The following is a 27,395-nucleotide window of genomic DNA, read 5'->3' on the forward strand; positions in this document are numbered from 1 at the left end:
TAACTTAATTTTAACCAAATTATGGGAAAATACCTCTGTAATGATTAACACAGCCCAGCTTATCTCTGGGTAGCCTTATATTGAGTGATTCTATAGATGCCTACTAACAAGAAAAGTCATGCTCCTCGTACTGATCAAAATCTCCAAAATTTCAGTCCTATCCCTCCCAAAGTGTCTGGAAGGAAATATATGCTATATGAGCACCTTCTGAGCCACAGTCACATGTACTGCAGGTCTCAAAGTAGACTCTATTGCCTCACAGCCTTTCCTGAGCCTAAGGAAAATGATTTTTAAAGGATTTATCTCTCTCTTTCCCTCGAAGTAGTCCAAACAAGTCCAAACTTGCCCTCTTCCCCACTATTTGTACCATCCTGCAGTTACAGAAGGTAGAGCTGTACTCTGGCAGAAATGACTCACAGCAAATTGACAGAAGTGCATTTCATTGTCTGACATTTAACCAGGGAAAAAAAAAACAAAGCAACAAAAAGTGCATTTAGAGAGTGTTCTTCTTTAACAGGTTCAGAATATGTCCCAATCCATTGAAGTTTTAAATCTACGGACTCAGAGGGATTTCCAGTATGTTTTAAAAATGGAAACACAAATGAAAGGGCTGAAGGCCAAGTTCCGGCAGATTGAAGATGATCGGAAGACATTAATGACAAAGCACTTTCAGGTAGGTCCAGTTCTTACAGTAACTCCCAAGCCTGCTGGAAACAATGTACTCAGTGGCAATGCATGGCCTGCTAGGGTCTCAGCTGGAAATGCTCCTACAAGGGTGCCATTTAACAGAAAAGCATAATAAATCTTCCTTTATGATGATAATCTTTTGCTCTGTTCAATTTAATTGTAATAGGGAGGAATTATTAAGTCATTACAGGAATGCCACTATAAACAGATTCCTGTTCTTCCTGTATCAATGTGCATGTCATACTGAGAAATTTGTATTCTTTCAAGCTCCAGTGCTAAAGGGGGAGATTCAGTGGAATTAACAGCAAACAAGTAGAATTTTGTGTTCATAGTGTTCCATGACATTTACTGCAGTTGAAGGGAAGAAAGGCTGATAATAAATCAGTTTATTGTCATTTTTATCCAGTACAATTAAGATCTAATCTTGAGTCTCAAGATCTGCTGTTTTGAGCTTGGGATGGGGAGGAGGGCAATCATTCCCAGTCATGTTTGTGTAATTAAAAAAAAGACTTCCACTGAATTTTAATGACAACAAAAACCACAAGACAGACCTTTTGTGAGGAAGGAGGATTGCAGACATTACAAGTAACAATTGTGCATTCTGAAAAAGCTACCTGAAGTACTCTTTAGGAAAAAAATATTTCAAGAGTATATTTAAATTCCTTAAATATAGTCTGATAAATTGATCTTTCAAGACTGTGAGACCACAAAATAGGTGCTAGAAAATACATTCTGAAGATTACATTATGTTAAGCAAATATATATTTTTTGAAGTGTTTCTGAAAGTTCACATAAAATGAACCCAATATTCCAATTGGTGCTAGAGTTAGATACCAAAATAATTACATAGCCAAGAGGTCTAGGGTTTTTTTCAGAGCTACTGAATATTGAGTGGGTCTTAATAACATCAGGAATTGAGTACACTACTGATCTGACTACCAAGCTTTATATATTATATCATTGTTCTTACTTTAGAGCTGTTTGAGCACATTCTCCCAGATTTTTAATTAATAGAAAATATCTTCACCTTTTTTCCTTTTTATCCCTTATTGCTACAATAACAACACATTTACATAATTCCATTATATATCCTTTATTGTAATTTCAGTTTTCCTTGGGAATAAAATACCAAAATTTGAATGTCTGACACACAATATCAGAGGCAGAAGAATACTCCAGTGCTCTAGCCTTTTAAATATCCAATATTTCTATTGGCCAGTCATTTACCTTCAGTTTGACAGGAGTATTAAACAGAGTTCCAGCCAATCCGATTACAAAACAATTTTAAAATCAAAATAATACAATAAGTTGTTCTGAAATTTAGTCTACTCAAATTCTTTCACAGTAGACTAATAATAGATTTGTAACTAAAATAATCATTTTCAAGTTGTTTTAATAATCAGGCATAAATATTACATTAAAGTAAAATAGGGGATTGAACTCCTTTAAACATCTCTAATGCACATATGATTGCCTTTAACAGGAGTTGAAAGAAAAGATGGATGAGCTCCTGCCACTGATCCCAGTTCTGGAACAATACAAAACTGATGCCAAGTTGATCACACAGTTCAAGGAGGAAATTAGAAATCTGTCTACTGTGCTTACTGGGATTCAGGAAGAAATTGGTGCTTATGACTATGAGGAACTACACCAGCGTGTAGTCAATTTAGAAACCAGGCTTCGTGACTGCATGAAAAAGCTCAGTAAGTTAACAAGTTCTTGGCAAATTTGGTCCCTTGGCTGTGCATTTTTAGCTTCTCTCTTTAGAAAGATTAAGGTTTGGGGGGAGGGAGGATTTGTTTGTTTCTTTGATGAAAGACTGCATTATATTCTGATCTGTGCTACTCTAATAAAAGACAAGAGTAACTCAAGGTCAGTTATATCATTCTAAGTACATGACATAATGTAATGCCTTACTGTATACAGAAGGAATTAGATGAAAAATTATAACACATAGCAAATTCAAAATCTGAGGTTTAAACCACTTGGAGAGTTACAAATATTCTTTCAAAAAAGCTCAGACAGACACTGCTACTAGAGTAATCTTTGGGCTGTCAACATGAAGAAAAAAAACAGTGAAAAGTAGAATGGAATCAGTTTTGAGATGTCCACATCATAACCCTGGCATCTTGCTGGGTCACCTGAGAGGCCACTCTGACTGTGATGTCTTTAGCCTGTACCATTAGTGTTAAGGATATCTCCCATTCTCCAATTAGCATTACAATCTAACCAAACTTCACATCTAACTTACAGAGCCCAAAGCATGAATTCTGCAGGATGCACAGCAGCAATCCATTGCTACTGCTGCACCAGGTTTACCTCGGGCCACTTCCACCTTGGCTGCTCCCATGCTGCCTTTAGAAGTCAAACGTTGAGCATTTTTGAAAATCAGCGCTAGTTCAGTATCAGCTAGTAAAACTAAGGGCCTGAAGGATCAATATCAAGTGTCGGCCTCAGCTTCCATCAGGGATAGGTAACCTGCTTTACAAACACAATGCAGTCTTCCTATTCCCAGTCTGTCCGTGCATTTGCAGATTTCTGAATGGATCACTATTGTAACCTGGATAACTACAGCAAACAATCCAGCCCCTTTATGAAAAATAAACACTTTCCAATTTACCTAGCACTAAACAATTTACTTAACACTAAACATGAATAAACTTGGAATTCCAAGGTTTAGGCCTGAGACACTGATTAGTGTCTCAGTTATCAAGTGTGGGATGTTTACTTTCAAATGCTACCCAGGACATTAAATATCTTTTTAACTGGATAAGCAGAGGCTCCTTATTTTTGTGACGCAGTAGAATGAGAAAAATCTAGGTTAAGTTAGCCTCTTAAATAATTTATTTCTTTATTTTATTCTGGAAATAGCACAGTGGTGATGTGCTAAAAAACATGAAAGAGTTCTTCAAACAGAAATTTCTTATGATCCTATTTTCCCCTCAGTACACACACAAAATAGCACATTACTGCATTGACAGAAGGCAGTCAGGAGAAAACAGCTGTGTTGCAATACTGCAGTAAGCAAGAAAATTCTTGTGAATAAACAGTATTTTCTGGTAGTGAGTATTCCAGTAAGTTATTAGATACCAAAAATCATCAGTTTAACAAGTATCTTGTTTTTCTGTGCTTTTACAGCCTCTTGTAACAACAGTTAGTGAAACAATGAGTGTGAGATATATTTTGTACAATGGGATTACTAGGTGTATTGACATCCTATCTATCCTGAATTCCTGCAATACATTGTTGCAGGAATCTCTTGATGTACCTAATGGAAAAAAAAAAATTAAAATTATATATATTAGCAGTGGAGAGAAAGTTTTTGTATAAAATAAATCATTAAGCATAGCCATTAACAAAAGGGAGAGGACCTTCTCAAGATGTAACACAGATTCATTCATCCTTATTGGCATTATTCCCTGGTCTTAGATGCTTAAATGACTGTTATGGTCCCCTACTAATGGACTGGCTGTTTTTGTGGCCTATCCCTGTGTGCCTTTTGAAGTACAAGCAGCCTCAGTTCAGCTTCCTGTACCTGCTGAGAGCTGGGGCTGCATGCCCAGATCAGAGAGCACGAGGGAAAAGCAGCTTTCATGCCAGCACCTGCCTTGTGGCCACAGTGGCCATGCTGGAGATGACCCAGCTGTGCCTGTCCATGCCAGCCTGATAGCCAGAAGCCAATGGCCCCAGTGTGCCACAGGATCTGGCTTGAATCTTCACAGATTTTGTTGCATTTCACAATACAATTTTCTAATTGGTGTATGCAATAGCTATTCTCTATTCTTCTCCCCAGCAGGTGTTTTTCAGCAGTATAATGCATTATTTATATTGTCCTGGCCACTTAAAAGGGCTCTTCCATCTGCACTGGCAACATTTTCAACACTCATTGAAGTACACTAAGCAGTTCTCTTACTCTCACTGAGGTTTAATGATTACCACAACAGTTGTGATGACTGAATTTTGCTCCTTCTCTCTGGAATAAGAGAAAATTCAAGATGAAGCTGCTGGAAAATTAGCTGACAAAACTTTTAAAGGGTGCATGCAGCTAAACACATAGAAATAGAGTTCATGTGATTACACACACCCCAAACTCACATGTAATTATGCATGTATGGATCCTTTGCTCACAGTCCTGTAAGTCATGGGTATTTATAAGAGAAGGCAGGTTGCACAGTGTGCTTGGAACCCTCCAATTCTTGTCATGACATGTTTATGGAATAAAACTTAGGTGGGTAGCATTCACAGAAGCCAATACTCTGATTTATAATGAGAGCAGATATATATCAGATTAAGGTCTAGCTGTATCTGATTATACTGTAGACTCTGAACAATATTTTACGGTAACATTTTTTGTTAAAAATTCAAAAGTAGAATATTCTGTGTATCCAAAGAAGTTCTGTTAAATCAGTGGCAGAGGAGCTATTAGTGGAGGCATGAGATTATTGATTGCAGTGGTACTTCTACTTCCAAAGCATCCTTCCCTTTGGGATTTGAAGAACTTTACAAATATCATTTAGTATAAAACTGGGCAATAGAGATTTAGATTATATTTTGTAGGTAAAGGAACAAACAGCCCAAAAGTATGGATGGATTTTCCAAAGATTACACAGCAAGTAATGGCACTTATGCAGCAAAATCCAGGGACTTCCTCTCAGCAAACTCTAATAACTATATTATAGTGCTTCCTGGATTCATATTATGCAGGAAAATACACATACATTCATTAAGAACTAATTCTTCATTCAGTGATTTTAGTATGTCATGACAAATTGGACCATAAGCAGAAAAGTGCAAGCAGTAAAACACTTGGAATGCATTTGTGCGAGTGCCAAAAAAAACCTCTCTTCATTTTCCCTTATTTATTACCAAAAAAAACCACCCATAATAATGATGCTTATGAACACTTCAAGAGAATGTTGTGCTTTTATTTCCCTTGCCAGTCCTTCTATAAATGATACACACTCAGTTGCTCTATATGGCAGCTACCAATATCCAGTCACATCACAGAGAATGGGACTATCCACCCATTTCCAGCTATTCCAGAACTGCTCCTCTCCAGCTGCACTATCACAGCCTCCTCCTGACACTTGCTCACTTTGGAGCTTTCCAGACACATTCTGCCTCATGTACTTTCACAGCCCACAGGCTGTACAAAAGTACATCTATTTTCTCTTCTAATGGTCACGTTATGCTCAGCTTCTTCCTTAATATAAATAAATACTGGAAACCATGAACAGACTTACACTCCACTGCACAGAATTGTTCCAGGAGAGGAATCAATAAAAGCACCTGGATTCTGCATATAATATTTCCTGTACAGCTCCGTTTAGGATGTAAAAGGCTCTATGATTGAGATTTTCCAACTGCTACAATCAATTATGGCTGGAACTTGCTAATGTACGGCAGCTGCTTCTTTCAAAGCCAAGGAAAAGAGACTGAGGGCTTCTAAATATCCCACCACTTCTTTTCTGTGTAACCCCATCTGAACCTCGTAGGGAAGGAAAAAAAAAAAGAAAGCCTAGAAGTATCACATTTTTCTTAGAGTAACTGAACTTCTTCAAAGGTGCCTGTATGGAGATATATTTGACCTGACTTTTTACTAGCTTCTGGTCCTTCTATCAGGGAATCAAACTGCTATTAACCAAAACTTTTTGTAGGTTCCCTTCTGCCAGGGTAAAAAAAAATAGGAAGATCTACAGGTTCCTGGTTAATGAGGAAGGAAAAGAAAAATGGGACCTACTATAGTGCAGGAGAGAAAAAAAAGTGCTCTGTTCTGTTATGCCAAAAAGAGAAACTTTGTCACTTTCTCAGTCAGCTGTCCCCCAGCTATACAGCAGCTCTCCTAGGAGTCTTCCTTTCTTGATTACTGCATGCTGTCTGGGAATAAAAATTTGATCAGAAATACACCCTGACTCAAACTGCTGATCATTTAACAGCTGACGTACATCATCTCTTTTCACATTGAACAGCATCTCAATACGTTTTGAAAGATTATTCTCTAAAAGCATCTAACTCCTGTGACAGGGGTACACAGCTCAGTTCATACAGTTTAAACTAAATGAAGGCTGAAGAGGTCATTAATTATTAACAATGTGTAACCAACTCTTAATCAGCAGCCTTCACCCTGATAGGTTATAGTCCTCTACCTTTCAAGTTAATAGAGGTTTATGCTGTAGAAAAAGAGCACTCAACACACAGTGCCTACAAAAAATCCAGAATAAAAAATTATGTCCTATCATAACCAAGCATTAAATGGGAAATTCCAAAAAATATCATCAAAATACTGTGACCTAAATAGATTGAGATATGTCTCTTAATAATGTCTCTTAATCGACCCAGAAATAGACACAGCCTACCCTGCTCATTGAGGTCTCAGCATGCATTCAGTTATCTTCATTTTTGGTATGTCCAACTGCCCCGGCTGTGAACAAAAACTACCCAAGCAGCCTGTGAGTTTTCACCACAGCATTAACCCCATTCTAAGTGACCCAAATAGGCTGGCATGATACATTCCTTTCCAGTTACAGAGTATAAAATTCAGGCTTGATGTGACCCTCTCTTTTGAGCTGAAGAAATTCACTCTCAACACCAGATACCATTTGTTTTCTACATTTCCTAGACAGATATGATTATCAGTATAGCAAAACTGTGTAGCACAGAGAAGCACTTACTTTTAAATTTTAAAAATTGTTTCACTTCTTTTTACATTCTTTTCTTTAAAAGCATGCTATTCCACCTAATTACGTGCACCCCACTGTGTGATATTGCATCTTGGTAAACACATGAATTCCACCAGGAGCTTGTTACTAAGAGGCATCTTATTAATGTCCCCTAAAATATAGATTTTTGAGTTGTTAGGAAGGTCAGCATCCGAGATGGTATCGACTTTCATTATTTCCTCCCAGGCAGCCAAATAGATTAGAAGCCAACCAATACAGCCAAGCTTGCTAAATAATTCTCATATTCACTTTCTTCAGGCAGCCTCCACTAAAGAAAGAGCTGTGTGTGTAAGCAGGGGGCAGTCAGGCACAAGCTTTGAGTACAGCAATGTTGAGTATACAAGCTCATTTTTTGCCTGTCCTTAACCACTTTGTTACCCTGGCCAATGGAATACTGAAATATCCATCAATCCCAGCTTTGTGCTGAAATTTCTGAGGGCAAAAGGCGGGGGGGGGGGGATTATGTCTTCATTTCATTTATTATTAAATGTTCTTCAGCTCAAAAGACATTTTACCAGCTGTATTCCAGCTTATGCCCAAAGATCATAACTGTGCTTCAAAAGATGTAAATACAAAAATATATATCAGTAAAATTTTATGTGTATATTTTTGCATATTTATATTACTCTTCAATATGGTAAAGTTCCTCCTTTGAAGGTGACAATCAATCTTCAACATAAGCATGAATCCCCCTGGAGCCACTATTAGTTTGGAGCATTTGGTCTTGTGTTCTAACTGACATCAAGGAGAGTTGTGCATTAATGCATTTGTTTTTTTGATTTCAGCATGTGGCAAATTGATGAAAATTACAGGTCCCATTACAGTGAAGATATCTGGAACCCGATTTGGAGCCTGGATGACGGATCCATTGGCATCAGAGAAAAATAACCGAGTATGTTAAGGCACTATCTTTGTGTCCTGGAGTCTTACTTGATTTTTTTTAATCTTTTAAAAGATACTTTCCCCTAGGAAGTTACATTCCTGAGCATGTTTTTCTACTTCAGTCATTTTCACACTCAAACATCTCCAGAGAAAAAGCAACAGTATTTTTGGAAAAATATCCAAAGACAAAAGTTATCTAAGCACTTCTGTGCCATTTAATTCAACTTTTTCAGGGTTGACAATCATCTATCACAACTGACAACCCAATTTTTTTTATTTCCTAACATATTTAATTGTACTTAGGTCTTTTAAAAGCCAGAGTAATCTAAAACAAGCATCAACATTTTCACCCAAGAACACAACCCATAATGCAGCACAGTTAAAATTGGCAGGATTAGGCCCCATGTAGGCTCTAGTCAGATAATTTGCTCCATCGTGTCCAAGCTATGTTACTGTTTTGTTATTTGGATCTCCAATAGGATCTCAAATTGGCTACAGTTTTGAGAAGATGCTCTCTTCATCAAAGAGATTTGGAAGTCAAAACTCTAGGTTACATTTGTATGAAACCCACAAGATTAATTTTTTGAATACTGAAAAAAACTAAAGACAACAGAAAAAGCAACAGAAAAATGAGAAAATATAAAGATTTGTGTGCAGCTCTCCCCTGCCCACTGTGTCCATGCAGCTTTGCTACTGACTCCAGAAATCCCAATTACCTTTAGGAGAGCAGCAAACTCTGAGAAACTAAAAGGAGAAAAAGCAAATTGCAAGAAGGAAAAAAATGTGGGAATGGAAGCTGCATAAAGAACATAAAAAAGAAGTAACAATTCTTTTTTAAGGGGGAAAATGGCTTTGAAACACTACTGGTTTCATTACTATTGTTTTTGTTTCCTTTACTAAGAAAATACTTTTTTTCTTTGAACAGAGAATCGGCTGAAAAAAATTTAACCACATTTATTCCTAAGTATAAATTCAAGTTTATCTCACATTCCATTTCCCATCTCTGTCTCTTAGATTATTAGTCTCTAGAAATATCTTTAAGCAAGCACAATATAGCAGCGGCCCAAACACTGAATAATGCAGAATTAAATTTCTCTGAAAATGCAGACACTGTAATTAGTAACAGTTGTGTCAAGAGTTCACCCGTACAGGAAAGTTTGATTCAGAAATTCAAGAGTTCCTCCTGCTTTTGTGACAGGAATGTGGGTAATGTTGCACTTTCTTAGCCTGCTGCACAGCTAAAATTTGTTTTCCTTCTTTTTCTGCCATATCATGATCACGCACCACACACCTGTGTTTGAGATGGTCACTCCCAATGTTTGTTTCCTTTCCAGGTGTGGTACATGGATAGTTACACTAACAATAAAATCGTCCGTGAATACAAATCAATCGCAGACTTCGTCAGTGGGGCCGAGTCAAGGACATACAACCTTCCATTCAAATGGGCAGGAACTAACCACGTTGTCTACAATGGCTCCCTCTATTTCAACAAGTACCAGAGCAACATCATCATCAAGTACAGCTTCGACACGGGGCGGGTGCTGGCGCAGCGCAGCCTGGAGTACGCTGGCTTCCACAACGTCTACCCTTACACCTGGGGGGGCTTCTCTGACATCGACCTGATGGCAGATGAAATTGGGCTGTGGGCTGTGTATGCCACCAACCAGAATGCAGGCAACATTGTCATCAGCCAGCTGAACCAGGATACGCTGGAGGTGCTAAAGAGCTGGAGCACAGGCTACCCCAAGAGAAGTGCTGGAGAATCCTTCATGATCTGTGGCACCTTGTATGTCACTAACTCGCACTTAACGGGAGCCAAGGTCTACTATTCCTACTCCACAAAAACCTCCACCTATGAGTACACAGACATTCCTTTCCATAATCAGTATTTTCATATATCCATGCTTGACTACAATGCAAGAGATAGAGCTCTTTATGCCTGGAATAATGGACATCAAGTCCTGTTTAATGTCACACTTTTCCATATCATTAAAACTGAGGATGACACATAATTTTATTTCCCTTACCCCTCCCTCCCTCAAAGCAGTCTCATTTGTGATTAACTCTAAAAGCATCCATCTCTCTCAGTTCCTTTTAATTTACATTTCTTTCTTCATTAAACAAAAGCAACATTTTCTACTATGTAATGCATCTCAAATATGGCTGAACCTGTCAAAAATGACCTGTCAGAAATAAAAAGCATCTTAACTCATGATTCTGCGAGGTCTGTCAAGACCTTGTCTTGAAAAGCACTAAAGAGGATTTAAATGGCTAAAGACAGTTTTTAAAAGATTATGATCTGCCTTATTTTAGAGTCAGAGACTAATGGTGGCTTAAATGCATGAATGTCTTTTTTTACCTCATTTTTTGTGTTAATATATTGCTTAACTTCAGGAAATATTTCAGTAGTGTCAGACACATATTGCATATTGTATTTTTTTATTTATTCAGAAAAAAAAATTTAGTAGGAATTTAATTTTCTTAGACAAGACGTATGATTCATTTTGCCATCATCCAATTTCAGATGTGGTGCTGTACAGTATGTTTTTAAATCTCTTGCAAACATTTTATCAACAGTATGTATTTCTACCATTGTAACCACCATTGTGCAATTGTATCTCTTCACTTATGTGAAAGTAAACTAAGTACTATTTTTTATAAAATATATTGAAGCTTAATTGCAGTTCTGGCTATGAGTCAATTGAAAGTGGTAAAAATCTGATAGAAAGTTATTTCTGAGAAAGACCAGTAGCTTCTCAGATGCATGATTTCTATTTTCAGCTTTGCTTCCTAGATCCCCTCTTCACCAGCGTTGCTTACTGGCATTTTGCAACTCTGAAGCTTCATACCAGTTCCAGCTTCACAATTGTTTGCTCTGCCCAGTTTTTATCTCCTGCTGCTGGCTTCTCTCTCTCTCAGTCCTGTTCTCCTACTTTCTTCCCTTCCACCACTTGACTGCCCTTGTTTACGCTTATCCCTGCTGTGCACTTTACAAGCCAGAAGCTGGAAGGAGCTGGTGCCCACCAGCTGAGAGTGGGAGTGCATCTCCTGTTTGTGCTGCTCTGGGGCACTGAGAAGCAGTGGTAAAAGCAAAGCTGCTCTCCATCTGCCTGTCTTCTTATTCATAATAGGAGAACATTAATCTGTTGACAAAACTCTTCTCTGGGATGACAGTAACCACAGAAAATACACCAGGGAAAGTGCAACTCCCAGATGATCAGTGTGGCCCCTGGTATTCACCAAAATTCTTGCTAGGGAACAACACTAGGGCCAAGCTCTTGCAAAGAGGTTTGGGGCTTGCTGGCAGTAGAATTGCTACACCCAAACTGATGCCTTCAAGAAACAAATATTTCTGAAAACTGTGTGGTTGATGGACTATCTCATCAGAAACTGGGTGGCAGGGAGAGGTGTGCATAGATGAGAAAAAGGGAATGGGGTGCTGTGTATCTCTTCTGGCAAAAATAGAAAGAAATTAACATTAAGCACTAGTAATCAGACTTTTTTAATAGCTGGGCTCGAACATAATGGTAAAAGAGAGGTATCTGAAAAAAATCTGTGAAAGCTGTGTTCCTTACACTGAGCTTCTATTTTCATATCCTTTGAAATTGAAAAGCCAGATTTTTTTTTTTTTTTTTTTTGCTGGTTCTTCTAATGTACCAGCTGAGTTCACCTAAAGTCTCATTAATGTTTTCATTCTTATAAATATGTGTGTCTATATATGTTCACAAGTATGCTTTATAATACAAGCCCATGTGAAGCTGTACAAATTGCCTTATTTTTCACATCAGTTGCAAAACAAAAAAATGCTACTAAGTTTTGAAAAACTGATAAAGGAGGCAAAAAAACTGAAAAACAAACAACTAATTACATTACAACATGACCAGAGAAAAGTTACTTTCTTGCTTCCATTTCCCCTCTCCTGTCTAGATCAAACAGTAGCTATTACCCCATGCAATCAGTTACACAGTATTTGGACAAACTGAGTTCAGCTAAATAGACAAATTAATCACTTCCCTCCTCTAACCAACTTTCCTGTATTGACAATGAAACCTCCTCTGTGACATGTGAAAATGTATATGACTATTCATTAAAAAAGGTATTTTATGTTCTACAGGGATGTTTTATGAAAATGGAGTATGTCCAGATTTTTATCAAAAGCCATAAAAACCCCCAACCTTTCCCCTGTAATTTCAACAAAATAGAAGTTTTTTTAACCAGTATAGCATTTGCAAAAACATTAGTCATTAAATTGAGAAATTAAACTTTCTACTCTATCATCATAAACTTGAAGAATAGTCACAATCACTTTATCTGAAAAGAATTACCAGCAGATTTCTTTATAAGAATTTCATACGGTGTAATTAGCATACATACAGTAGTACAGGTTGATAACAGTTCTTACAGTAAGATTACTCTCACCTGGTTTCAATCCATTTACAAGGTAATGCACCTGTTAGTGAAAGGAAATAAAGAAACACTACTACAGGGTGCTAGAGATGGATGGAAAAGAGGGTTAGGAAAAGCACCTTTGTAAAGTGGTTTGTCAAACCAAGATAAATCCTGCCCTTCTAAATTAGTAACAACAGGCTGGATTCAATATTTAAACATGAAACAACAGCTTCCATACAATCAACACCAAACATGGTGAGACATTATCAAGTAACACCGCCTTCTGCTAAGGAGCACTTGTTTTTCTGTGAATGTGTTGATCACCTGTCTTTTCAAAATTGTAAATACGAAAGTAATATTCCCATAAGGCTGAAAACACCATGCCTCAATATAAGCAGATTTCTGTTACAAGCTTTGCCTTCATAATTGGGCAGCACAAGCAGAAAATCTTCATGATGTAGAAGCAATCTACAAGTTTTACAGGTGAAGCATATGCTTTTTTGTTGTGATAATGGAATACCAGTAGTATGTAGGGGAAAAAAAACCATCTCCCTAAACATGAGGAATTTAATTGTAAAGTCTGTTTCAGTATCTTAATGACCTCCTGTTTCAAGGGATAAACATGTAAAAGCACCATGTTACTCCTCCACCCAAAACAGGATACCTAAATTTCACCAAGCTGTGCTGGCAGCAGAGGGGAATGCAGACAGCCCCAAATTACCCCGGGAACACAAGTCTGCCAATCCTGCAGGCATCCTGGCCTGAGGGAGCCTAAGGAACATGAACGATGCACACCACAAAGGCCATAGTACTCTCCCTGGAATGGACTGAGTACTCCTCAGGACAAAATGGACAGAACAAACTTTCCCAGAGAAAGCTTCCTGCACAGTATAATCTGTAGTTCCTTCTGGCAATTTGTGCCAGCCAGTAGCTCCCAAGTGTGTTGTGACTCACGAAGGCTGTGCAGCATGCCCTGGCTGTCACAGCGTGCCAAGTAGAGCCCTGGAAAGGTGATGTGGAGTCTCCCCAGCACTGTAATCACTGCTAGCAAAAGATGGGATTCAATTTGAAAATTTAAAAGAAAATGGCTGAGTAAAATGGAATGATACAAGGTTTTAATCACAGATTGCTTATATCTAAGAATCCTCCTTTTCAGACAAGCCCAGGGGCACTAGCTGTCACTCAGCCCAGCAGGCTGGATCCACAGCAGAGGCTCTTTGTTTCAAAGCACAGCCTGAACAAACCTGTTACCTGGTAATTTGTCATAATCAATTGCTTAGAAAATGCCAGAGTAGAGATGAACAAACCATTCACAGCAAATTACTCATCCAGTAAATTGTATCCTGTTCCAGTTCAATAATTGCCAGGGAACAGTTTTGATACATACTGATGTTTGTGCCAGTGAAAATATTTTTTGGAAATCATTTGAATAAGCACCTCTTCCTATAAATCACCCAAGCATTCCCTGCTGTGAATCTCATATCCTCGACATGCAGAAGGCAATGCTAAGCATTTGGGCATCTTTTCCACAAAAGGCAAATGAAGGTTGCAGATCTTCGAGGCAGAGCTGCATCACAGCCTGCTGTGCTGACAAGCTCCCCACACCACTAATCCCCAGGAGAGCAACTCCTGCACCACAACAGTGTCACAAATGCATCCCACCAGAAGCTCACACTCAACAGGACTCAAGCATGCAAACTACCTTCCACAGATCATAAAGCCAAATCCTGAAACACACTTCCCCACCAAGAACAGAGACCACCTTACTTCCAGAACTAAAAGCAAAGCCTGGTTTCTAAGCTGAACTTCCCTCAGTAATTCTCCAAACACATGATCATATACATGGACATCAACATGCAAGCAAATAAATTAACTATAAAATAATTCTAGAATTATAAAATTCTATCTATCATTAGATAGTTTTTCTACAGGAAAGACCATTTAGGTTATGCAAAGACCATTTTCATGAGGGCTTCTGCATTCACTTAATGGGAAACTGAGGAAAGACAGTTACCCAGCACCAAGCTGTGGAAATTATACAAAAAATTACTGGTTTGTACAGCATGGCTTTTGCCTGGCCCTAGAAAACAGAGTCTATATTGATGCAGTAGTTACGACCACAGATTCACTAAACTGACGTGTGCAGTTTTCTCAAAACTGCCAACACATAATGCTCCTGAATATTCTGGTATTATGATTAATTACCATTCTTATAATCTGTGGACTCCTGTAAACTTCTAGCTGTGGTCAATCAGTGTACTTAGTAAGCATTTCAAGATAATTTCTACAGTGCTACATCTCTCTCTTTCTCCTCAGAAGCCTCTGACACATGTAGAACACATTGTGTCAGGCCACGAGGCTCACCAACACAAGGGATACATCTTTTCTGCAGCTCTCATTACTCAGGAGGAATTATTCACAAATATAGATATTGACCCTGATATCAAAACTCTGTTTCCTCCAATACCACCTCTAGAGGAAATCATCACTCTTAAAATACAAATAATTTTTATTGATTTAATATGAAGAGAAGTTGCACCAGCTTTTCATAAAAACATCCAACCTCTTAAAGACCAAGGATATTTGTCTCTCTATGAAATATAGACTGAGAAGAAAATTCATATTTTCTTAGAATCAGAAATTTCTACTCAACTCATATGCTTCTTGCTAGCTGAGCATCAGCAGAAGAGCCTGTGGACTTTTCCCTGTATCTACTGCTTCAGAACATTCAATTAATTACATTGCAGAAACATTTTAGCAGTCCAAGTGAAACAAAGCTTCCTCAGGATTTTGTTTCAAAAAGTGGCAGAATTTAAAACACAGCTCGCTATAAATGAATACAATATTTAGATCAGCTGCATTCTGGCTCCATCTCTGCATCCACTGTCCAGAAGTACCATTTTCCCTAGAAACTGTGAGACTGATATACCATGGCAGCACAGGAAAGTATATGAAGACAAATGAAAATGACAGCTAAGAGCTCAGATTTGGCATCTCAAAACATAATCTATTTTACTGTGCCTTTTGTACAGAACTTTGAATTCCTATTTATGCAGTTCTTATAGTGAACATAAACAGGAAGAACCCACTGGGCCAGAAATACCCATTTTTCCCTCACATGTTATCAGCCACATGCACAAACCACCCCAGCTTTTTTTTGCCTTTTTTTTTTTTTGTATTTTCTCTTCTTTTTTTTGGTTCTAATCATCTTGATCTTCACTTAAACCTGCTCCAACCCCTCTCATCTTGTAGTATGTTTAATGAATGGCTGTTCAGATAGAACTCAAACTGCACAGAAGATTTATAGTACAGCAAGTTTCATCTGGAGAAGGTATAAATTTATTTTTCCAGTTTAGCTCTAGCTAGCCCATAAAACTGCCTACAAGCAATACTGATTGTATATCATGGATTGCTCTACAGAAATAATTTAAATCAGATTCAAGATAACTTTCTTCCCCTTTTATTTATTTTAAAGTAAATATTTTGTTTCATATCTGCCATGGCAAGAAATTCATTCAAATTAAATTCATCATTGTCCCCAGCAGGTTTAGACATCCATTTCTTCTTTCTGGATGACAGCCTCAAGGTGGTCAGCAGCACTTCCAACTCCAGGAAATCAGGCCTCACAGTAAGGACCTGTCAAAGGTCCTTACACCTTTCGAGTTAAGCTCCAGGTCTGTGTCACACCATGCAAACAGGTCATTTATTCAGGCTTCCCTCATCCTGGTAAATTTGGCTTGCTGTCACCTTGAAGGACATCCCAGACTGCTGGAGGCTCAGGGACCAGCACGGGGACAGACAGGAGCCCTGGGGAGGTGGAGGGTGCAGGAGAGCCGCGGTTACTCATTACCGCTGCTCTGGCAGCCGCTCACTCCTGGGGAAGAGCACACAGCAGCTGCCACTGCTGCAGCAGCCACCTCCTCGGGACTGCCAGGTTATTTACAGACACTAATTTAGGTCGTTTCCATCAGGAAAGACAGGACATTTGTACAAATCTCATTGTTGAGGCTGGGCACCTTGGACACAGATGTGCTCAGCTTAAGCCCAGCAGAGCTTCTTTGTCTCACCAGCAGTCGGTGTTAGATTTTCAGTTCTCAAGTCAGTGTATTACTCATTAGCTCACTTCTGCTGAGACAAACATGTCAGAAAGTTCTGTTCCCACGCTCTCACACTAATTTTTAATGCTTTGCCCATTTTGTTTTCGGCCTAGTAAGGAGGCCTGTGTCCATTGGTAAAGTGGCTTGTTAATTCACAGTCACTGTATGCCTGCCATGGGTGAGCCCTTCCAGTAATTTCTGAGGAAAAAAATGTCACTTTGTATGGAGTTACTTTGGTCCCTGTATCGAGGAGGAGTCCAAAGGCTGCTCCCACAGCAGGCAGTGTCAGGTATGGGCATTTCCTAGGGCACAGAGCTCTGCCACGACACACAGTGCAGCCCGGCCATGCTCAGGAGGAGCAGCAGGTCCCTACCCAAACACATTTTAGGCTCTTATGTCTCTGGACCAGCTCTCCTCACAGCACAAGTCTCATCAAAGTATTTACAAAAGCAGTTCTGCTCACCAGGCCAAATGAGGGAGGAAAACATGACAATTTTTATATGATTTGACACTTATTTGGGAGATTCACAGGCCTCATCTTGGCCCAGTGCCCAGGAATGAATTACACTCTAAAATACTAAACTGCACTCTTATGGCAAATGCTAAAATGCTGTTATTCTAATAGCAAAGCAATATCATGATAGAGAGCAGAAAAATGACACACAGCAGAGCTCCTAATCTGAAAGACAATAACACTGTAAAATATAACATATTAAAAAAATTATCCCAATTAGTGTTTCCCAATATATGCTCTAGCTTAATAACACTCATAGCTTTCCAACAGAATATACCAAATACCAGCTTAGTTGATTTTATTGGTATTACTGAATAATAACATTCATTACATGACTAGGTAATTATGGAATTGAATATTTATGTACCATCTAAAAATTAATACTTACATCATTCAACAGACTCACAAAAAATTTTAAAATCCTGTAATTATTATGAGTGTGGAACACTGCTTATTTGCCGTATTAAATTAGAACAAGAAAACACATTTAAATAGAATTATTTTATGCCACAGTGTAGGATGATATTTCTATTAAAGATAAAAATTAGAAAACAGTGTATATTTTGCATCAAATACATATGGATGAAAGAGCTACATAAATTTTAGTTTTGTGTTTTCCTTTCTAAACCACACTTAGAAAAAGCACAAAATCAATTTTTCAGATAATACAGACAGATGCAGACGTAAATAAAGACACATTACTGTACCTAGGTTGTATGTGATGTTTACAACCATGCCTTGAGAGAATATAGCATGTGTGGGCAAGAGCTTACACACTGACTGAAGCAATAACAGCCAGAAAACAATCCAATATGCAACATAAGAAAACTACTCCCCTGTTAGCCAGACTTCCCAAAATGGAGATATTTCTTCTACCTCAAACAAAATTAGTCATGCCTTGCAGAGGCTGCAGCCAGCCAAAGAGATTGGGACAGCCACAGCCCCCCGTGTGCAGGCAGCTGCCACACCACGCAATGCAAACAGCAATATATTCATCCTGGGGAAACTGGGAAGCTCCCAGCAGGTAGTCCTGAGAAACCCTAATGTTCCACACAATGGTCACCCAAATAATCAAGGAACCTTCGTAATGAAGTTAAGCAAACTGTACAGTGTGGCAGGCTTTGTAGGAAAGCAATCTTAGTCTAAACAGCTTCTAAGTGGTTTGCAAAGCTTTGTGCTGCTGTCTAGCTAGTCCACTCGGTGGCACAGCCTCAGGAATATTTTGTCCATGATTGCCACCTGGCCACCCAGGAGTTAGGAGAGAAAGACTGGGGTGATTTATTAGATTACAGAAATTCTGATAAATAAGCAGATAAGTATAGCAAGTTTAGAAATGCTAATTAGGGTTTTTACAACTTTTTTTCTGATTTGTATTCTTTTGGAATGCTTTAGTCCTCTGCTACTAAATAGGGATTCCTCTGGCCTGCCAAATAACCCATTTTAAATAGCCTACACTTCTATATTGAAATACATATTGGTCCCATTTTATGCCTTGATGTCTTGTCTGTGTGAATGCATCTATCAATATTAACAGCTAAATTATCTTTCACTGACACTCCTGGGCCCAGTCCTGTGAAATTTCAGAGCCAGTTGCAGAAAGGGGCCTTTGGCATTTCAAGTAATTAATTAGAAATCTCTTCAACAAATACTCTTCTGTTCCCCTTCTACATAAACAATGCTGTCTATGAACTTAAAAAGAGGCATTAAGAAACCATATCTGAAAACATTTTTTACCAATAAGAGCTGAAAGAGAACTGACTGAATTATTTGTGTACCCAGTGATGCTGAGGATGTGTGAATGGTGGGAAGTTTCACCTCTGTTTTGCTTCAGTCAATCCCAAACTATCAGACTCAACAGAGATCCAATACTGGAGTCAGTTTTGGAGAAGTGTAATGGTCTGTGAAATAGGAAAGGTCAGATTAGGCAATGCATTATTCAGTATAGATTTACACTCTGACTGTATGAATCTCTGACAGATTTAGATCTAAAGCGTTTATCAGCACTTTTGGGTGCATTCTTCCATTCAGATTTATTAAGACTGAATAAACACACAGCAATGCTTCAAGAAACATAAAAAGGTCAACATTTAAAAATTGTCTCATCGATTGGGACTTTCCTACCCTTATGGAAATTACTGATGTAGAAAGTCTCATGAAAGTTGTTATGAGTAACCCTTTGTGAGTTTTTGCTTCAAAAAGTCAGATAATGCTAAATAATGGTTACTTTGGGCTGTCTTTTGGCAATATATGTGAGATAACCAGCATTTAATCAATTTTAACAATTGTCATTAACATAAAAATTAGACTGTGAGTATATTGGATAAGCCATTTACTTGTCAAAGTTTTAGAATGATTTCTGGTTTTTTCAATGACTGTTACAGACTTGCCAGGAATCAAGACTAACCACAAGCTTTTAAAGAATATAGTTCTACGCTTCATTTCAGTAGTAGTAAATCCAATTAAAAAGCTTCCCTCTTTTCACCTCCTGTCTGTTTCCAGCTCCCTGCTACTACTCAAAGCTTATTTGAGCTGATAGAACTATGTGAGGTGCTGTGTAATTGACAAATGGAATAATCTAGAGTTAAATAGAGAAAAACCCCAAAAATGGCAGGGGCAATACAGAACATAGACATCTAGATAGATATTGCCACATAGACACAAAAACAGCCATAAGTGTCTCATGCCCAATAAAAGCAGCACTCATTGATTTGGTTTACAAACTCAGTTAAACAGAAAAGGAAGATTCTGGGACACGATTACAACCATGAATTATAGATTATTCCAGGCCTCTATCTTGACTATAGTAAATTTAACATGACACAAAATATAAATATTAAAGCAAGAACCCCAGCAGTGGGATGCAACAAGTGGACTTTTTCTTGGAAGAAATTTAAGAAAACTGCCTTTAAAAAAAATTTAAAAAGATGTTACAATAGCTATGTAGGAGGAGAACATGGCTGATGGTGAGCTACTGATGGATTGGGCTGAGTAAATCTCTAAAGCTCTTTGGCTCAGAAGAGCAGCATTACAGGGACTATCTGAACTCCACCAGTCCCCATAGTAGTCCCCTGAGTGGATCTGCTCTGCCTTGGTGCCTGTCCAACAGAAAAAGCAAATCCCAGGCAGGGGACTCACCCTGTCCCAGCAGGGCTTACAGAAACCCAAACAGACTGAAATAACCACAAGCCAGATAATCTTGGAAGGTATTAGACACCAGATAACCTGATTCTTATTTCTACACATTTATGTCTGTTTTTTTAATCACTATGAATTGTGCCTGAATGATATTTGCTAGTAACAGCCATCTTTCCTAACCACCACCTTTTATTTTACAAATATACAGGAGGCGTCCATATTTCCATTACATTTTATTATCAAAGACAGAAAACAAATTACTTTTATTTTGTTTGTTTTCATCCCTGAAGATGCAATAGTCCAATGAGAATATTTCCTTTGCCTACTCAGCTTCCAAGGCACTACATTAAAATGCCATGGGTAGAAATTTTTCTAAGAGAATGTATGAAGACACTAGCTTCACCTTTCTGGTTTTTTTGTGATATCTGAGTTTTCTTCTTTCTAAAATAGCTATCACTTCTTCAGGAAGTATTTTCTTGAATAAATTATCCAGGCCCTTCCATCTAATTTCAGCAGAAAAGGCTGAAATAAATACCTCTCACAGTATATTACAAAATTATATGGACTGTAATTTAGCAAATAACCATGAATTCATACAAAACATCTATATGAAAAAGTCACTTTATTAGACAATTTTCTGGCTCAGTAAACCATCTTCAAGACTCCTCAAACCTGTACCAAGTAACCAATTGTTACTGTGTCACTGACTCATGACAGGCAGTTTTTACTGTATTAATATGCTAAAGATTCTTCCATTATTTCAATTTTACAGAGCCCATTCATCAGCATCACTTACAAAAATACTGAGATGCTATCCTAGCAATCAGCTACAATTTCCAGAGGTGCTAAATAGCTTTTCTCTCATTAATAATTCATTACAGAAGCTGAAGTTGCCAGGCCATATCAGTTATGTCGTTCACAACCATCGAAGCCAAGGCCTTCTGGGGGGAAAAAACGTTCTACCAGCTTCACAGCTACCTTGTGGAAGAAAAACCTGTATAAATAGTCCATTTTCCAGCTAAATTTCTATCTGTGCTGTCACACGAGGGTGAAGCAGCTGTGTCAAACCTGTCACTCCTGGAGAGTGGAAGACATTCTCAGGATAACAGCTACAATCTTACGGAGGGGTCTGAGGAGGAGCGCCCAGCTGGTGCTGGTTACTTCATCCCTCTGTATCAGCGACCAGTTGTGGGAAATTTCATTCTTTTTTCACTATTTTGGGACACCAGGCATAAATAAAAAGACTGTATTAAATGCAGTCAACAACAAGAACAGGCAATTCAAAGCCTTAAAAGAAATAATTCCATGATTTATGTTCATGAGCTTAGTATCAGCTTCTATAAAGGTCTACATTTTAATACAGTAATACTTTGATGGGACTTAATTTTCTTCTTGAGAGCTGGATCTCTATTTTGTATACTTTAAAGTATCTAAATGCTTAAAAAATGTCTTTGGGAAAGAAAAGTCCCACTAGAACTTGCATATTAAGTTAAGCTTTTCTACTGAGAATATTATTAAATCCCACTAAATCCTATTTCCATTCAGCCATCAGTAGCTCTGTGCATAAATACATAGAAAGAATGTTATAAGGGATTATGTTTGTGAAAGAATATCAGCCAGCATTCTTGGCTTGCTCCTCAGCAACAAAATAATGATGATCCCTAAAAAAAATTAGTTTTAATTTCCCTAAATCAAGAAATTACTGATAATACCATTTTAAATCACTTAAGTACTTTTAAGAACCTTAGAAAGATCAAACCATGAGAACAACTCCTGGAGATGAGCATTTCTCTTGATGTAACTTGCATAATGGCCAGGAATACAGAATAGGGGATTATACCAGATTTGCCCCTAAATACTCTGAAAATTAAAGATGTCATTAAACATACGGAATGATGTATGGAAAAAAAAACGTTTATATTTGTTTAATACAGAGTGAATGTATCCAACACGGGGAGAAATTTCTTCTGGAACACTTCTGACAGGTGAAGAAAGAAGATGCAAGCGGTAAAATACTCTAATACCTTGTCCTAGAAAGAAAATATTTTGTTTGGTGCTATTCTTTCTTTTCTTTAAGGTTACTTCAGTGTCCTTAGAAAGTGTTCAATACATTACCAACACTGAAACAGCATTTTCTTTTAAATAATGTTCTGACGGTGGCTGCACAAGTAGCCTACCTTTGCTGCATAAGTAAAGACAAGCACGTGGAGCCAAATGTATTTCCTGTTTCCAGAGACTGCAGGTCAAGAAAAACTCTGTGGATGCACATTTAACCAGTCTAGTGTAAGTCTTCAGCTTTCTGAGGAATTTCTTTATGGCATTTTCTACGCTGATTTTTACATGATTAAGTTTTATATTTTACATTTTTAATGTGCCTTTGGAGCTTCACTTTGATAGCTGATACTGTCTTTTCCTACATTCTATAGCAATTCCAAATACTCTTTGTGTATGGCCATGTTTAGATTCAACCAAACTGCTCCAGTTTCTTCACACTAGATAGCAGCAAGTATTTCAATTACTGTTTGGGTGACCTTTAGGGCGCTTTCTGTCTGTATTGATAAGACAGAAAAGGTGGATCTTTTTTTTGCTTTTGTGGAATTCACGTGACACGTGACTGAAAATTACAATACAAGACAGCACATCATACCACACAGGAACACCATGTAAAATAAATCAGATCATTCAAGCAGTATAAAATCATCAAACCTGAAGTGAAGCCAATGTTGTTTGTTTAGCCCAGATAACAAGTCAATGTACCATTGGAGATAAGACCCCGAAGGAAAGGGAGGTTTTGGCTCTAAACACAAAATGAGAAATGAAAGAGATGTGTGTGTGTGACTTTGAGAGCAGCCCTCATAAGCTTGTGTTTTTCTAGGAATGTTCTAGAGGCACCTGTATTTAAGACAATTCCTTCAGCAGTTTCCAAATTCATACTACTAAAAACCAGAAGTGCAGCAGCTGACAAGATGATTGAGTGACATGTTACAGTAGTGTGTAGTCTACAGACTGTTTCAGAGTTCCATACCTTGGCCGTCACTGATGATGAGGATAAATAAGACAAGTAGATTAAATGTGCACTCTAATGTCAATTATATTCATAAAATGAAAAGTGCAGTGAAGGTTAACTAACACTGAGGCCCATTCATTCACTTCAGTGCATTGCAAAATCATCAGTTATGATTACTTTAATAGAGCTCATTTACCCTACAAGGTGTCTGGTTAAATGAAATAACTATATCAAAATATATAGTTAAACTCTAGTTGACTGAATCCAGATTTAATTTTCCAGTGCTTTAGCTCAGACAAATGTTTTTAATCCTCCCCTCCTAAAGCTGTGGCATTTTTGTATTCTGACCTTTATCCAGCATGTATGATGGATAGACACTGCATTGGCAGTACAACCATACATAAATTTAAGCTGCCACAGTAGGAAGAAAAAACAATGTGTTAAGAGTAGTCAGAAAAGACTGCCAAGTACTGTATCTTTTCTTTTCCCTTCTTTGAACTAGAAAAGCCTGTAGCTGAATGCACTAAAATACCTGTCTTTCTTTAAAAAATTACATGGAAAATATTCTGAAAAGCAAAGCGTCACAAATTTTTTTTCATCTTTGGAAAAGCAAAAGGGAAATTTACAGTATCTATATGAGTAGATAGAGACACAAACTATTCTTTTTTTTCCTCCAAGAAATACTAAATATTATTGGAAAATGTGTTATTTTGCTACATAATACATAGCAAAAGACAACATCTATTGTTCAAATTGCAAGGAGAAATATTCGGCAGCATTTCTATTAATTCATTTTTATTTACCCAGTAGTTAGTGTTGTATGTCAAACAAAAAAAAAAGCCAAAAAGCCAATAGAATAAATCCAGAATCAATGGTCCCGTAACAAAATCTATTTCTAATTAATGAGACTTTCCTGCACTCTAGACTGCCAGAACTAATTCGGCTTTTGTCACTTGCAAAGTGTCTTTCCTCCATTTCTGAACTTTGATACAGAGTGGCAACAGAGTCTCAGGCAGTTTAAAATTCACTTCTGAAAAACAGCAAAGAGAAGAACGAGTACCTGGATGAGCCGTGGAACAAGGAGTGCTCTGCAATCATGTCCTCACACAGCAAAGGATACTGGGCAAGTCACCCTCTGTCCTTTCTTCCCTCATGACCCCCAGGCTACTCCAAGTGCTGTTGTTTTCCCCAAACTCATGGGAACCTCTCCAGGACAGGACTCCTTGCACACACTGAGCAGCAAGAGTATGTGTGTGGTGAACATTGCACCCTGAAACTCCCATGCCATTGCAGAGAAAACAGTGATAAGAGGATGAAAGTGGGGAGACAAATGCTGCCTTCGATTCCCATTTATACACAAAAGCTGAAGGGTACAAAAGGCAAACCAGCTTAGCTAAAGGAAGGAGAACCAGACACCACACACAGGTGGCACACCATCCCTCCTCCCAGCGACACCGCCTCTCGCTCCTCCTGTCCCCTGAGCACAGCAGCCATACCCAGCTTTGCCTCACTGTCGCTCTACTTATTTCAGGAGATCAATAAAGCCACTAAAAGACTCTTTCTTCCCTACTTCCCTGCAGCCAAACATGGGTTTACAGTCACTAGAGAAGCTCTGTCAGCCTCTGTGCATGTCTCTGGTTCTACATGATAAGAGCACTTTTTATAGATAGTGGAAGATTTAGTTATGCCTCACCAAACACCGAGGAGTTGTTGGTAGTCTCTGAAACACAGCACATTGTTAAGCATGGATTGAAAAGAAACAAGTGGCAAAATTCAGAATTGCTTACCTGTTTTCCAGAGATTTTGATTATATTTGCATTTCACAGCTGTGGCTGTAGAGGATGTATGTGCTTACTAACTTTTGGGATATGCTGTACAGATTATCTTTTGTTCACAGAAACAGATCTGTCGAAACAGTCACAGCTTATTGTAATTGTATATCACTAACATAAGTTTCCTTGCAGCAGATAGAAATTATTAAAGTTATATCTCATAAGTCAATGAAAGTGCTTCCCCTGAGCAGATAGAGGCAAGAAAATTGCACTGTTATTTTTCTAATAAAATAAAAAACAGAACACATGATTTTCTTATTGAGGAAGGAGAATACATTTCATTCTTACTCTCAATTTACCTGCTACAATTCACAGACTAATATTTCAAAGTCACAGCATCTCAAATGCACATTCCAAATATGTAGGCATATATTTATTGAGGCATACACTGAAATTAATATCTAGGGTTTTTTTTAAAAAAGTAGTTAGGCATTACAAAAGCTTATTATTCATCCAGTTCACATCTGAGAGATAACAGAAAAGCAGTCCATGTCAAATTAACAAAAAATTCAATTCTGTCCCATCCCCATCAGCATTTGGGAAAAAGGAGGGAGTTCAAAATACTCTTTGGATAGTCTTGGCTGATATCTGTTGTCTACTTCCACAGGCATTTGAAATGTTTAGAAAGTTCAAAGCCACTAACCATGTCTGTCAGCCTGCTGGCAGACTGAGGCTGGATATTTGAGATCTGCTCCACAGCAGCTCCCTGAGAACTCCTGCTTTGCCCTTTCAGCTAGCACTGCAGGTGTGTGCTGCAATACCTGCATAGCAATTGAAGCACAACTCCAAGGGAAACCAGCCTTTTGCTATGCATCTGCAGGAGACCATGGGGTGCTCTAATCAGACCATAAACTTCATCCTCAGGTGTGCCTGCCCCAGCTACAGCCTTTTAAGCATCGCTAACAGATCCACTGGTCAAACACTGCCCCAATCCTGGAACAGCAGAGATGCCTGAAGAGAAGTATTCCATGTCAAATCTCTTAAACCCCACACTTAAGCATCAGAGGGTTTTTTTGGGTTTTTTTTTTCCAGTTGACAAACCTTATCTGAAAATCAAACGCTATTAGAAGCCACAGTAAATTATAACTTCATAAAAGAATTTTCAGATATGTATACAAACGGTACAGAACTGACTCCCTAAGGTGGGATGGTTACCATGCAAAGAAATCAGAGCCATGAAAAACCCGTGTAAAAAAACCCACTGCTTTGGCATCTCTGGAAAAGCCCCTCTGCTACTGCACATACCTGTGCATGCTCACCCCTATTCTTGTCATTGTTCAAATCTAACATCAGGTGAAACAGTAACATTAATACTCCTACAATAGACATAAGAATTTTTGTAGATAAAAAATATCAGACATAAATACTTTCAAATAACACTAAGAAGCAATATTTTAACAAGTAGTTTACAAGCTTACAATCCTTCAAGAGTATCTCTCAAATAATAATTCAACAGAGGAAATACAAAGGTCTAAGGAAAGTGCTAAAGTGTTTTATTACAATAACATAGCTTTTGGAAGAAAAAACACAACCTAATAGTTCATTAATTTAAATAGGTCATTAGCTTTTCCATGGGGAAAAAAATCTATTAGCACTAGGAATGTAAAGAGCACTTAATGGTGAGGGATGTCTGCCATCACACTGTTAGCAAACAGCTGAAACCTCTGTTTAGGGCTTTCTCAAATTTTCCCATTTGTGCCTCAGCTATGCATATATGCCAACAGTAATTATTCCAGCAACATAGAGTGTCTCCTGTGTGCCTGACAGAACACAAAATACCCATTCTCATTCTTAATCAATGTTTATTCATTTCCTCTCCATTTGCATAGTTGAATGAAATGTTAGTTCTAAGCATAACAAGAACTGATCCAAACCTCCAGACAAAAATCTTGCTGTAAGTACAAAGTAAAGGAGAATCTTTAACAAGGCCTTTCAGAGACATCTCATCTCCAGTGTATTGCCCAGAAAACTTCTGCTTCTCAGATCTGCTCATTTACCACATACAGAGGCACCTGTATTTCACTGTTCCTGTTCTTTGTTCATCACACAGGTACTGAGCTTTAAAGAGACCAAACTGATTCTGAGCTTGTAAGGACATTTCCACTGATTAGCCACAAGTATATGAGCACAGGC

The 27,395-nt window shown here is 38.1% G+C and overlaps 1 protein-coding gene and 1 long non-coding RNA gene across 8 annotated transcripts in view; one reads left to right on the top strand and one right to left on the bottom strand.

The window, feature by feature from the left end:
- Window positions 1-10,971, top strand: part of OLFM3 (olfactomedin 3) — a 49,489-nt gene extending 38,518 nt beyond the window's left edge. Inside the window, exons 3-6 of the mRNA XM_064428067.1 lie at window positions 518-673; window positions 2,171-2,390; window positions 8,192-8,298; window positions 9,623-10,971. Of these exons, the coding sequence (XP_064284137.1) occupies window positions 518-673; window positions 2,171-2,390; window positions 8,192-8,298; window positions 9,623-10,300 (1,161 nt within the window). The 3' untranslated portion in view covers window positions 10,301-10,971. The remainder of the gene's footprint in view (window positions 1-517; window positions 674-2,170; window positions 2,391-8,191; window positions 8,299-9,622) is intronic.
- LOC135304996 (uncharacterized) overlaps window positions 1-27,395 on the bottom strand; it is a 118,729-nt gene that overhangs the window by 27,023 nt on the left and 64,311 nt on the right. Inside the window, exon 3 of one of the 7 annotated variants that reach the window (XR_010366270.1) lies at window positions 6,546-6,564. The exons of 3 other annotated variants lie outside the window; for them this stretch is intronic. This is a non-coding gene — a long non-coding RNA (uncharacterized LOC135304996). Of the gene's footprint in view, window positions 1-6,545; window positions 6,565-12,713; window positions 12,739-16,465; window positions 16,485-18,320; window positions 19,187-27,395 lie in introns of those variants that run through there. 3 more of the 7 variants (XR_010366269.1, XR_010366272.1, XR_010366263.1) reach the window with 3 other exon arrangements.

The sequence above is a fragment of the Passer domesticus genome, chromosome 7 (assembly GCF_036417665.1).
Source record: "Passer domesticus isolate bPasDom1 chromosome 7, bPasDom1.hap1, whole genome shotgun sequence".
Classification (NCBI taxonomy): Eukaryota; Metazoa; Chordata; class Aves; order Passeriformes; family Passeridae; genus Passer; species Passer domesticus.